Source organism: Silurus aristotelis (assembly GCF_946808225.1).
Source record: "Silurus aristotelis genome assembly, chromosome: 5".
NCBI classification, from domain to species: Eukaryota; Metazoa; Chordata; class Actinopteri; order Siluriformes; family Siluridae; genus Silurus; species Silurus aristotelis.
In genome coordinates, this window is record NC_139578.1 from 11,355,865 (window position 1) to 11,368,530 (window position 12,666).

At 35.5% G+C, this 12,666-nt stretch overlaps 1 protein-coding gene across 7 annotated transcripts in view; it reads right to left on the bottom strand.

The window, feature by feature from the left end:
- Window positions 1-1,254: 1,254 nt before the first annotated feature.
- Window positions 1,255-12,666, bottom strand: part of pde5ab (phosphodiesterase 5A, cGMP-specific, b) — a 39,082-nt gene continuing 27,670 nt past the window's right edge. For 6 of the 7 annotated variants that reach the window (XM_083542161.1, XM_083542164.1, XM_083542160.1 and 3 more), the window contains 12 exons: window positions 12,224-12,399; window positions 11,190-11,249; window positions 9,866-10,012; window positions 6,554-6,679; window positions 6,072-6,166; window positions 5,797-5,884; window positions 4,566-4,666; window positions 4,071-4,148; window positions 3,849-3,912; window positions 2,015-2,089; window positions 1,826-1,909; window positions 1,255-1,718 (listed from right to left, as the gene is read on the bottom strand). In XM_083542161.1, the coding sequence (XP_083398287.1) occupies window positions 1,596-1,718; window positions 1,826-1,909; window positions 2,015-2,089; window positions 3,849-3,912; window positions 4,071-4,148; window positions 4,566-4,666; window positions 5,797-5,884; window positions 6,072-6,166; window positions 6,554-6,679; window positions 9,866-10,012; window positions 11,190-11,249; window positions 12,224-12,399 (1,217 nt within the window). In that variant the 3' untranslated portion in view covers window positions 1,255-1,595. The remainder of the gene's footprint in view (window positions 1,719-1,825; window positions 1,910-2,014; window positions 2,090-3,848; window positions 3,913-4,070; window positions 4,149-4,565; window positions 4,667-5,796; window positions 5,885-6,071; window positions 6,167-6,553; window positions 6,680-9,865; window positions 10,013-11,189; window positions 11,250-12,223; window positions 12,400-12,666) is intronic. The other variant, XM_083542159.1, reaches the window with a different exon arrangement.

Sequence of the window (12,666 nt, forward strand, 5' to 3'; positions counted from 1 at the left end):
TAGTAATTCAGCCTTGTGCATTTTCAATCATTGTAATCCTAATCATAGTTTACATTGGGAAATACTGAAACATGAGACATGACTGAACAATTTGACCATCTTGTTTGTGAACAATGGCAAAAAATACTTGTCATTCTGATGCCAATTATCTGTTTATTCACACAAATACTTTTAAGAGATAAACTAATGATTTTGAGAAACAGGCTTTGCGTGGTATTTGTACAAATCGTTTTGAGAAATGCTTAAAAGCAACCAAGAAAAACTGGAACTGCCTCAACTTATCACAGATAATTTGAACAAGTTAAGAACATCAAGTCATCTTCACAGAGTACATCAAATCCCTTAAAAAGATCAATGCATTTCATAAGATTTTTCAGGCTGTAAAATACCATGCTGAACTAGGCATTCTCCTCAAGCACGCGCGCACACACACACACACACACACACACACACACACACACACACACACACACACACACACACACACATGCACGCAAAAGCTCAAATAGTCTTAAAGGTGGTTTCAAGTGAATATGCTACGTGTCATCTGGACAATAACACCTTAATAACAAATGTTTTACTTTCAACAGTCAACAGCCAATTATATCCCAAATAAAGCACACAAATGTATATATATATATATATATATATATATATATATATATATATATATATATATATATATATATATATATATATACATATATATATATATATATATATATATATATATAAAAATAAAAAAAATTTTTTTTGTTTTTTTTTATTTTTCCCTTACTTACTTTTTTGCAAGAGTTACAAGTAACCAAGTTCTCACAACATGGTATAAAGTTAATAAATATACAAATGACAGGTGAAAACAGTAACACAATGTGGAGGAAAAATGACATTCTTCTACATATCTGAAGTGGGTGTGTTTGACGTGGACGAGTATATTAGCTTCATTGTATGGTGCGCTGTTGTGATGATGTTTTTTTTATACCTCTGCATCTTCATTTCAGTGAATGAGCTACAGAAAATCCTGACATGAGACTCAAACAATAAATAAATGCATTGACCATAAAAAGATCGTAATCTTTTTCCCCTCACCAGCTCCCTTACTCTAAGATTCTTTAAAATGGTTCATCAAGTAATAGATATTTGACTAAAACCTAACCAGTGACTAGAATGAAGCGTTTGCTTTTAAATACCCAATTACACTCATTACTGACAGTTATAGTGACCAGACAGGAAGAAACTTTTAACCTCCAAATCTGATTTATACACAAAGCATAACTTATCATGCCTGTTCTTTATTAGGCTTGTGGTGATTATTTTGAATTAACAAACATATATAGGTGAGTTCGAGTATGTCTGAGTATTGCTTTAGTGTTGTGTTCCCTCACCTCCCCCAAGCCAATATGGAACCAATATGATTCAGCTACGTAAAATAAGACTTTGCGCTATAGTGGTTGGTGAACTGAATTCATTGCAGGAATTATAACCAGAAATAATTAATTGCTTAAAGCTTCAGTGGGTGGTGGGTGGTATGAGGAAGGACCTGGAGGTAACGGAAAAGGGCTAAACTTGATCGTGGACTGACTGGGATGAGACGTTTAAAGTCCTCCATTCAGTAAGTTTGCTTCCTCGGCCTGTTCAGCAAGCAGCTTCCAATTCTGCCTGTTCTTCCTGCAGCCTTCCAGTAGAGGGGAGCAGTAATCTGACATACCGGTCAGTGTCTACAAAACATAAACGTAAAAAAACAACAAAAAAAAAAACACACAATAAAAACATTGTTTTGAAAGTTCTATAAACTTTGATAAAGCTTGTTAAAAAAGTTGAATACCTCATACAACTGTGTGCAGATGGCATCGATAAAGGACACTTGCATGCTGGGAATCTTATCACGCTTCTCTCTGTTCATCAGATCCTATTAGAGACAATGGCACTCTTTAAAAGTTGTGAAATCGAACGCTGCTTCTGACATGGCCCTGCTGTTCGGAAAGTGTGACGAATATTCGGGAAGGCAACTTACAATAGGTTCAATGTTCAGCTCTTCTCTTTCCTTGTCCCCTTGCTCAAAGAATTCTGTGGCAACAAGCTCAGCTATCTGCAAAGACAAACAGATAAAAGTGGTAGATGTGGTAAAAACAAACAGGACGTTAGCTCTTGAGAGAAACCTTCATCTTTATGCTAGAGTCATTTCCCTTCTTCTTCTCTCATAGCACTGAGATTCTAGCCCTTTCTTTTCTCTGTGCTTCTCTCGATCTGCACTGATTTACAGTTCTACAGCGCTACAAGTACACACTGTCTGTAAAAACAGCTTGATGCACTCTGCACAAAGGCTCCACTTAACACGAATTACAGCATATAAACCATTTTAGATGTTTTATATTTAGGGGGTCACTTTTTGTGCAACCCCAATTTTTATGCGAGCATAGATATTCCTATTTTCGTACTCGTGCACATTTTTTACAGAGTTTCCTATCTCAAATAACTGATTAATTGTCTACAACACCATGCCTTTGACAATAATAATGCTGCAAGGTTCATATGAACCTAGCAACAATGGCAGACATCCCACACAAACCCATAAAGACAAAGTTAAAACTTTTCTTTTTAAGAGACAAAGATTTCTGTTTATACCTATTATAAATCAAAAGTCATGGCAGAAGCCTGCTTGCAGATGTTCCAAAACAAATAAAAGAATGTGAACAATTAATGTAACTTAAAAAAATTCAATAAATTCTTTCATTCTTACATAAAAGTAACAAATCATGCAGGTCTCAAAATTATTTAATGATTATTTTTTACATGTTTTGTTCTTATTCTTTTACAAACGCAAATCCCAACGCACACACACAACCTTACATAAGCATCTTATATAACTGCAGATTATATTATTTTACATATTGCTTAATATTCATTCGAAATGTGTTTCTGAGCATGACTTCATTTATTTTTTATGATGGTTTTATGATAAATTCTACTTGTTAACATTTTTTTAAACTGTCACAAATACGTGAGAAATAAAGGGCATACTGTAAAATATATTTAATATACAGTAATCTGCCGCTTTACCATGGTTCCGCCGCCCCCAGTTTATCGCGGAATTGCATTTGCCACATAACTAAGTTTCTCATGGATAGCACAACAGACCAAAAAACGTATAGGGAATTGTTTTTATGGAGTTTTATGTTGAAAGAATGAAATTGATTAATAACAATACATATAATTAATTATAAAATAAAGTAAAATGTTAATACAGTACAGTACTGTATAAATAAAATACTGTACAGCGTATATAAAGCATTTCACTGTATGTCATACTCTGTATGAATGTGTATGTGACAAATAAAATTTGAATTTAAATATCATACATTTACACAAGAGACAAAGAACATGCAGTGTTTTTTTTTTTTTTTTTTTTTTTTACGAAAGTGTGGTGTGGTGATGCTGAAAATATATACATAGTGAATTGTTTTATGCTGAAATAAGGTAATTTATTATAAGAATTTTAATTAACGGCTTAAATAATTAAACAAAAAACATTTTTGGGGTGGCGTCCATTTATCTCGGGGATTACAGTACTACACTTTTTGCTGTTTATTCATAAAAAAATGTGCCCTTTGTGAGCTGTAAATATGTATGTGTATTTGCGAGAGAGGGAGAGAGAGAGAGGGAGAGAGAGAGAGAGAGGAAGAGAGAGAGAAAAGAAAGGTAGCGTGAGACAAATGAGAGAGAAAAGAAAGGTAGCGTGAGACAAATGAGAAACAAAATTAAGAAGTGACTGTCAGTTACAATGTTGCTGTGTTTAGACATGCTATAATGTCTAATCAGTGCCCATGACTGCTTTATTAAGCTCTTACCCTCTTTTGTACAGGCCAGGGTTTAGTAATGGCAGAGATATCACATGCAGTCATCAGCATGGACCTGCAGTGTATAAAAACACCTTTGTTAATGTGTGACAGCAATATAAAAAAAATACTAGCTCTTTAGAATAGGGTATATGTATAATGCATGTATATGTATGTATGTGTATATATATATACAGTATATATGTGTTTTCTGGGATTTACACATAGAGTCACCTTAACAAGTCTCTGTGATGACCATCTTCCCAATCAAACTGGCTGTTCTTTGTTAGTTCAAAGAACTCTGTTCGTTTCCTGGAGTAGTAAAGAAAAACCCTGTTATTACATTCCAATCCACAAATAACTAAACAAGACCTTTAACTACAGGAAAAAAGAGCAACAGAAAATAAATATTTGCATGTAATATTACACTGGAATACAATCTTTATTCTAGTGTAGGTGCTATTTGTTTGGTTTGTTATAAACTAAACATAAACCTCTGTTGGATCATTCCAAACAAACCCTACAACATGTTAATGGACTATATGAGATCATGTTAGCTGTAAACACAATTATGCAAAAAGGTCTTCGTCTCTACTATAGACTCCTTTCTATTTATGGTGTATTGTAGTGCCAATTTAACTACAGTTAAACAAACGGCATTTATTCACAATGCTCACTGTTAGTGAAAGGTTATTTTTATTCACTTTGTGACTGATAGCTGGTACCTACTTCATGTAGAGGGCCAGGTCAGTGGCCAAGATGGCTTTTTCGATCATCTTCAGTGTAGTTTTATACTCATCCAGTGAAAGACTGCTTAAAATTTGACTGCCCTGAGAAAGCAAAATGGATACATATTAGTTTTAGGAAAAACATATCAAATCATAACCTTAATAAAGCAACGTTGTAATTGCAATAGAACCTTGTAATACTAATATTACAGAATGCCAAAGCGTTTGCTGATTGCTTTAGTAAATCATTAAATGATAACCCATTAAGGTATTATTGTTTCCTGGTGAGAACAAGTAAAAAAAAAAGTAATTACAAATACCACAATTGTTCACATTGTTCAATTGTGACTTTTTATGTTTTTCATGCTCCTTAAGCTGTGTATAACTGTGTATCACCCTGCCTGATAAAGTCATTTATATTACCATACACATGCGATAATTTTAAATGTTGGCTTTTGCATTGGTTAATCACCTTTATCTTAGAATTGCAGAGTGATGTTAATTACTGTTAAACAGTTCCAAAGACGGGTAAAATACTGTAGCTGCCTTTCTTTTACAAAAAAATACGCCAATACAGTATTCCCTCGCTACATCGCGGTTCAGCTTTCGCAGTCTTACAGTAACGCAGGTTTTTACCTGGAACATAGCATTTTTAAGAGTTATTTTAATTATTTCTGTAGTAAAATAAGCATTTTCTAGCCTAAAAAAAATAAGCTTCCAAAAAAGCTGTAATGCTCTTCTTGGGTATGCAGTACAATCATTTCATCATCATCACCTTCATTCATCATTACTGGTGAGTACGCATATCTTCACTGGTGAGTACCCATATACATTTTTTTTATGTTAAAATTACGTAGGCTTCAGAATATTGAAAGTGTTTAAGAGCAGAGGAAAGGTTTATAAAAGTGTCTGGATGGTTTATAAAGTCTTAAGATATACAGGTATTCTGTATACTGTACTGTATACATACTAGGTTGCTACTTTGCGGATTGATTCTTGGGGTGGGGGAAGTGACCCCTGCGATAGGCAAGAGATTACTGTATAGAGCTTTAGTCTTGTGGTATATAATTGTGTTAAAACAACCCCCGATTGTTCCTCGATGATGGTCTTTCCTTTTCAACTGCACTACAGCATGAGATACAAGAAGTCAGATAAAAGTATCTGATAGATAATTAAACGTAATCGCATGGTGTTATGTATTACCAACAACACCTTGAAAGTGTTCTACTTACTGGACTGTTGAGGATCATGAGGCACTGATCAAAGTGGTGATGCTCCATAATGGAGTGGCAGTAGAGCTGGGCAAGAGGATGGTCACTCCTAGCAACACAATAAACAGTCAGAATGCTTTCTTTTTCTGTTTTTCCCTGTGATGTTCCTGGTATCTTTTCCCCCCTCAAGTGAACAAGTCAAGCAACACTTAAAAGAACGGAATTTCCATTCCTTTTTACAGTCAGTTCTGCTTATTATAAACTGGACACTAATAAAAAAAATAAAACAAACATACCTCTTGATGTATGAGTTGTTGACACCTCTGTGGTCCAAGTCGTGGCACAGAGTCGCAATCATCAGTGCCAAAATCTCCAAATCACTTAGATTGTTCTGTCAGTTTTAAGATAGAATAATTGTTTTTTTCTGGTCACAAGTTAAACTTTTTCCAGTACAGTTGGTACTTTTAACTATATTTAGCTCATTATTGTCATGACAAGTTTTTAGATTCAGTGAACTCAGTTTCTATATTAAAACACATGGCTGAATGGACATATGCATTACGCAAGCTCTAATAAGCATTGGCTGATTTTCCATTTAGATTATGTTGTGAACAGTTCTGTGTCTGTATTACTCGTGATGGATTTAGGTACATCCAACAAACAAACACTCATATTAATAGGTGTCAGACAAGGTAACTGTTTTGTTTCATGCTATGCTCAACGCCAGTAGGAAATAACCCATGACCTTTTGCTTGGGTCATCAATTAACGGCACTGACCTGTAACCTCCCTGACTTCAGTATGGCAAACATGCACTGAGAAGTGTTGAAGGCATGCCGCCAGTTATGGTAGGCCACGTTCTTTCTGTAGTTCTTCTTCACGCTCAGGATCCACTGACACATGCTCTGTAAAGAGAAATAAGTAATGGGTAGGATCCAGACGCAAGACACACTAAAAATTCACTAACAAAAAAACCCTAATGATGGCAGCAGATCTTAAATCATCTGCACATCATTATCGGAATAAGACAAATTGAATTTCCTAGTTCTTATAATTTAATTGTCAAGAAAATTGTAAATCGAATTATTCTGCCTTCATTTATCAAATGCTTGCGTTAACCCTGTATGACAATAAGAGAAAGCAGCTTAAATAATAAATTATAAATAAATATTTAAGTTTGCTTTCACACAAAAAAAAATTGTAATTAGAATGCTTTATGGATTATAGGTTATTCTGTTGTTACATATACACCACTCTTCGTTGGTTCCCTGAAAATTTCTACTATATTTCTGTCTTCCTGTTGTTATACAGTAGGCATTAATTCGAATCACCTCAAGCGTATTCTTGTGTTCTAATCTGTGTCTTGTGCTTTAACTTCAGGATGTTCAATTGCATGTCAGGGATTCTCTTCAAATTGAGGTCAAGAGCCCATACTGGACACTGCTCTAATCATGTCTTTGTCTCACAATCATGTTTCTAAAAAAAACTGCATAAAGGAGTGGAGAAAAGGTATGTCTCTGGTGGATTTGGGCATGCTGATGAATGAATCATGGATGGGATGAGAATCAGCATGTCCAAATACACCAGAGACGTACCTTTCTCCACTCCTTTATGTAGTTTTCAGGAACCTGACTGTGCTAACTGTGTTTAGTATAATAATGTCAAGAGAATATCTGCAAATAACAATAACAATGTTACCATTAGCCTCCCATTCGGGACACCTCTTAAACCTTGGCAAGGGATTGATATGAAAACATAAACACAATATGCAAGTTTAGGAACAAGGTGTCCAACAACCATCTTGAATGGTTTTACATGATAAAAATGTGGAGGATTGAATAAAAAGACAGGATCATCAGCAAACAGATACCCCATACTTCCACAGTGACTCACATAAAAATATCAAATCGTACAGCTATTAGCCACATCCACAAAACATGTAGACTGGCCCACTGTTCCATGGTTTGGATGATTCTATACCATTTCTTTGAATCCTAGATTAAATTATCAGCATCTCAGGAGGCCAAGGAATACAATAAAAAAAAAGTTTGGTTCCCTTAAAAATAAGAAAAATAGGGACCACCATCCTATACTGCCTGTCTTACATCCCTAGCCAAGACCTCCATGCAGCACCAAATAGGCTGGTTAACCACAAACCCCGACCTTGTCTGATGCCTTCAACATCTAGATCAAATCCCATAGACCCCTGAAGCCTTGCCTGCTATGAAGGCTCTATGTGCCAATTAATTTTAGCCACAGAGGTGCATTTTTAATAAAAAAAAATATTTCTTTCTATTACCTTTTGAATGGAGAGTACATTGACTTGGTTAAATGCGCCTTTTATTACTCTGTAATGTCCCCTCAACACTCCCTATAATTTACTTATATAATTAAAATTTAAGAACAATTAGCATGCCCTATATCAGCGGTCCCCAACCTTTTTTTGCGCCATGGACCAGTTTAATTTCAGACAATATTTTCACGGAGCGGCCTTTAAGGGGTGTTGGATAAATACAACAAAATAAAATCATACGATGGGATAAAAACTGGTATTTTCTAAAAAATAATAATAAACGTGAATCCACTCTGTTGTTTTTTGTTCATTTTGCTAGCTTAGGGGTTTCAATTTAGCGGCAACGTATTATGTGTTAGCGGCCGGAGCAGCCTCTTTAAAAAGGTAGAGGATGTAGGTAAGACATGTGACCAAGGAAAGCATCTTGACATGCATCAAGAGTGAGTCATAGACAGATGTGGCAGAGAGAATCTGATAATTTTCCAAAATAAAACATTGTTCAGAATCAGATAATAAATACAATGGAAATAATGTAAGTTATGTATTTTTTCTGTGCGGCCCGGTACCAATTGATTGATTGGGGACCACTGCCCTATATTATAGAAGGTCTGTAAGGAAAAAACAAGCAAAAATATGCAGTACTACATGCATTAAAACTACATGCCCACAAGTGGTTTACTAGTAAAGTCCTTTTTGACCTGAACAAAATTAAACACTGGAAGATTGTGGTACAGAATTCCAACAATGTCACTGCTGGTACAAAGACTCTAAACTTGTGTAGGCAGAAGAGGTCAAATATTGTTTGCCTCCTAGAGTGTTGTGCTGTCATGTGATGCAGTATGTGCATCAAGTTTAGTTGATCATTTTAGTGCCTCAAGAAAATATCAGTACATTACGTTTGTGTATAGTTCTGTACCCAGTACCAGTGTGTGGGATCTACATGGTTTGGTTTGCTCTTGGCGGGTATGGCGGGAATACTAATTCATTTTCAACAGTTGCCAGTAGGACACAAGCTGTGGCATATCCAGTCTTGTAGGTTTTACTTTTGTAGACTGGTGCTTGTTGGGCTGTATACTATTAAAAACTATTAAGGCTCATGATATAGTTTTTTTTAATGAGTCAAGCAGTAAGTCTAATGTTGGATGAAAAATCTTTGTTTTCAGTTATATGATATATTTACTACCCAGTACCAGTGTGTGTAATCTACATGGTTTGGTTGGCTCTTGGCAGGTGGTCAGTCACAGCTGGCAGAGATTTTTGTGATTGATATGGACTCAATGCCAGAGAGGTTAAAAAAGTACCTGTTTACACTCAGAGTATGCGCTGCCTAGGAAATCAATAAAAAGCCTGTCTTTGTGCCCCATCTGTATGCTGTCTCTGCTGGCATCAAGCACCATAAAAGGAGTTTGTTCAGGAGAGCCAAGTACACAGCCATTTTTACTGTACCTATGCTCAGATAGCCAGAGGGATGGACTTCATCTGCCGATCATGAACTAAATTAAAGTAGACGGTTATGTTTCTAAATACCGCAAGAACTTTCTGTTCTGAGCCAAAGCACTTATTTTGCAGTCCTGACATTTAATGAATGGATAGCATTCTTTTAATACTGGACCACAAAACATACTTTGTACCTGATATGCAAAACATTGGAAAACTCCAAGTGAAGCACTTTTACTTTGTTAAATATTCAGTATGTTGAAATCGTACCATTGTGTGCCATTAACATCTCAATATGACTGATTTCTCCAGAATGATGATTTAGATCTTGTTCTGTGTGTTAATGTGTGTGAACATGTACCTTGTATTTCATCTGAAAGTTTTGCACAAGCTTGAGGTCGACAAACATGCGAATAGTGGCCTGGGTGGTCTCTGTGTCAGACAGGTCAAAGTCACTGAAGCTGAAGTCGAGGAGCCTCAGAGACTGAGCTGAGGGGACAGTGGCAGCCTTTGAACAAAATGTACACAAAGATACATATTAACACACACGCACATGTGTGTGTTTCTAAGAATGATGCACATTGCAAGTAACATTTATTTATTTTTAGTTTGTGACCTACCAGTAAAGTCAATTACATTCAATCAAACAATCTGTTTATCAGGCATTGATAAACTATGAGTTGTGGCATGAATCGGTATACTGTATGACGCTTTAAATGGACATTTAAATCTAGCTTAAAAAAACGAAAATCAATCACAAGCCTGGAATTAATTTAGCCGAATGAAAGCCCTGTCAGATTCAAAAACAAAATATCAGATAGTTCTATTGTTCTATTGTTTACTAATGCAAAAAAAAAAAATACTTAAGCCTTGATAAGTCGTAAAACAGAAGGTTTTGAGATTAGATTATTATGTTCTTTATTTTATTTGAAATGCAAAAATAAATAATGATTATGTCCAAAAGGAAAGACAAAAGCAACAAACTCCTAACAGCTAATGCTCAGGATTATCATTTTGCAGCCTTGTGTTTAATATTACTATAAAAACATAGTAGCCAAAGTAGTATTTTGAAATGTAGGTATGTTTAACCAATTCAACAGTCACCTGTCCAAGGCCAGCAGCGATCTGTTTTTTTTTAATTAATGACGTGTAAAAAAAACACAAATAGAATTGTGTTCGATTTACAGCAAGAGCAACTGTCAATAGTGTCAAATAAAAACCTATATCACTATGTTAAAAATTTGAGATTTTATTCATTTTAATAACTTTTTTTGGAGGAAATCAATAAATCATTTACTGATCTTTAGGCATAACTGGTACTTATTCCATCCAATTCTTACATTTGGATGGATTTGGTTACTCTCATCTGGCTAAACAACAAATGCTGCTTTCTGGAATGGACCTCTGTAATAATGTAAAATAATGTAAAAAAAAAAAAAAAACATTCATTTTAAACAGTTGCCAGTAGGACGCATGCTGTGGCATATCCAGCAAAGACATGTTTTTTTTTTTTGTGCAAATATAAAAAATAAAAATAGAAAATAATAATAGAAGTTAATAACAATGAATAATAATAAAATAACCAATTCAGCATTTCTGGAAAATGAATGCTGAGGTTTTGCTGCTTGATTTTTTTTAATAAGCCATAAAGAAAATGAGAATTAAATAAACAAACTGTAATTTACCGCAGTTACCTCGAGCGCCCGAGTCTCCTCCTCTCCAGCGGAGGCATGATAAGAGAGAACCTGAGAAACATTTACAACATAGCACACAGAAACACACACACACATTTCCATATTTCTTATTATATAATTTACTTAAAATCTACTCAAGCTCTTCCTCTTCAAAGTATGTAAACCAGATCTTCAAGGAGCTCACTTTGTGCACAGGGGCATTGCCATGCTGAAACAGGTTTGGGTTCAAGTGAATACGAAATGTTATTATAGCACATCTAAAGACATCCTGTACAATTAAATGCCTGCAGCTTTGTGGTAACAGTTTAAAAAAAAACCACATAAAGCAGGAAAGGTCAGGTAACTCAATACTTTTGGCAATATAGTGTATTTATATAAAACTGTTTCCTAGCTTCCACGATCCTGTTCACACTACAGTCTAACACTGGACCTTCTGCTTTGGAGTCCCAGCATGCTTGTCCTTGACTATCCTGACTAACAAGTTCAGTCTGACAAAACTGTCAAAATGTTTAATAACAGCTTCCTCTGCTCTTCGTCCACTGACACCGACCATTATTTATTTTTTACGAACTGCTGCAGCGCGGATCCATTAGTAATGGAGAAACACCATGAGAAGAACGGTGTGATGGAAGGATTGAGAGGACAAGGTCTGAAGTTCAGCCCTCCATTCTGTCAGCTGCAAGCGAGTACTTGTCACCAGGGTACCTCTGACTGTGACAGCTCCAGAATGGAGGGATCAGAGGAGTGCGCAAGGAGTGAAGAAGGAGGAAGAAGGCATTACGTGGGCTGAATGTGAATGGGAGCATATAATCAGATTAGATGAATATATAGTGAAAGGGTGTGGCCTTCTCTGTGAAATGAAATGCTTTGTTACTTATTGAAATGCTTCAAGATAAAATGTAAGTAGCAAAAACATTGAATACAAGGAGCTATTAATAATATTTACCCTTTAACCTCATTTGGGTTTTATGTTTGCATTTTTGGATCTTTCATTACTTCTAACCAACAATAAAAATTGCACTGACCTCAAGGGTGACTTCCTGCTTGGCCATGGCCCTCTCCACAGTTTCGTACATCTGAGTGTTTTGAATGCCAAGGCCGCAAAAGATGGCAAAGGCCTCTAGAAACTGCTCGTCATTCCGATTAAAGGCTTTCACCTCCCCCGTAGATTCATCCATCTTGTTGACCAACTGGCAAACACCTTTGTGTGAATGATAGGTATAATTTTGTATGTAATGTTATGATTAATAATAAATAGTGATAATTGAATTAAATATTCTTGAATTAGTCAGGAGGTGTTGATTTGTTTTCTATACCAGCATGGCCCTGACCTTGTGTAGTTAGTCTGAGCAGAATCTCTAAAGAATGTTAGGCTAAATACTTAAATACTAAATGCCTTATTAAACATTCGTATTTAACACAGAGAACCATATAATCATTCAAATGGTGAGGCGGTCTGTAAGATAAA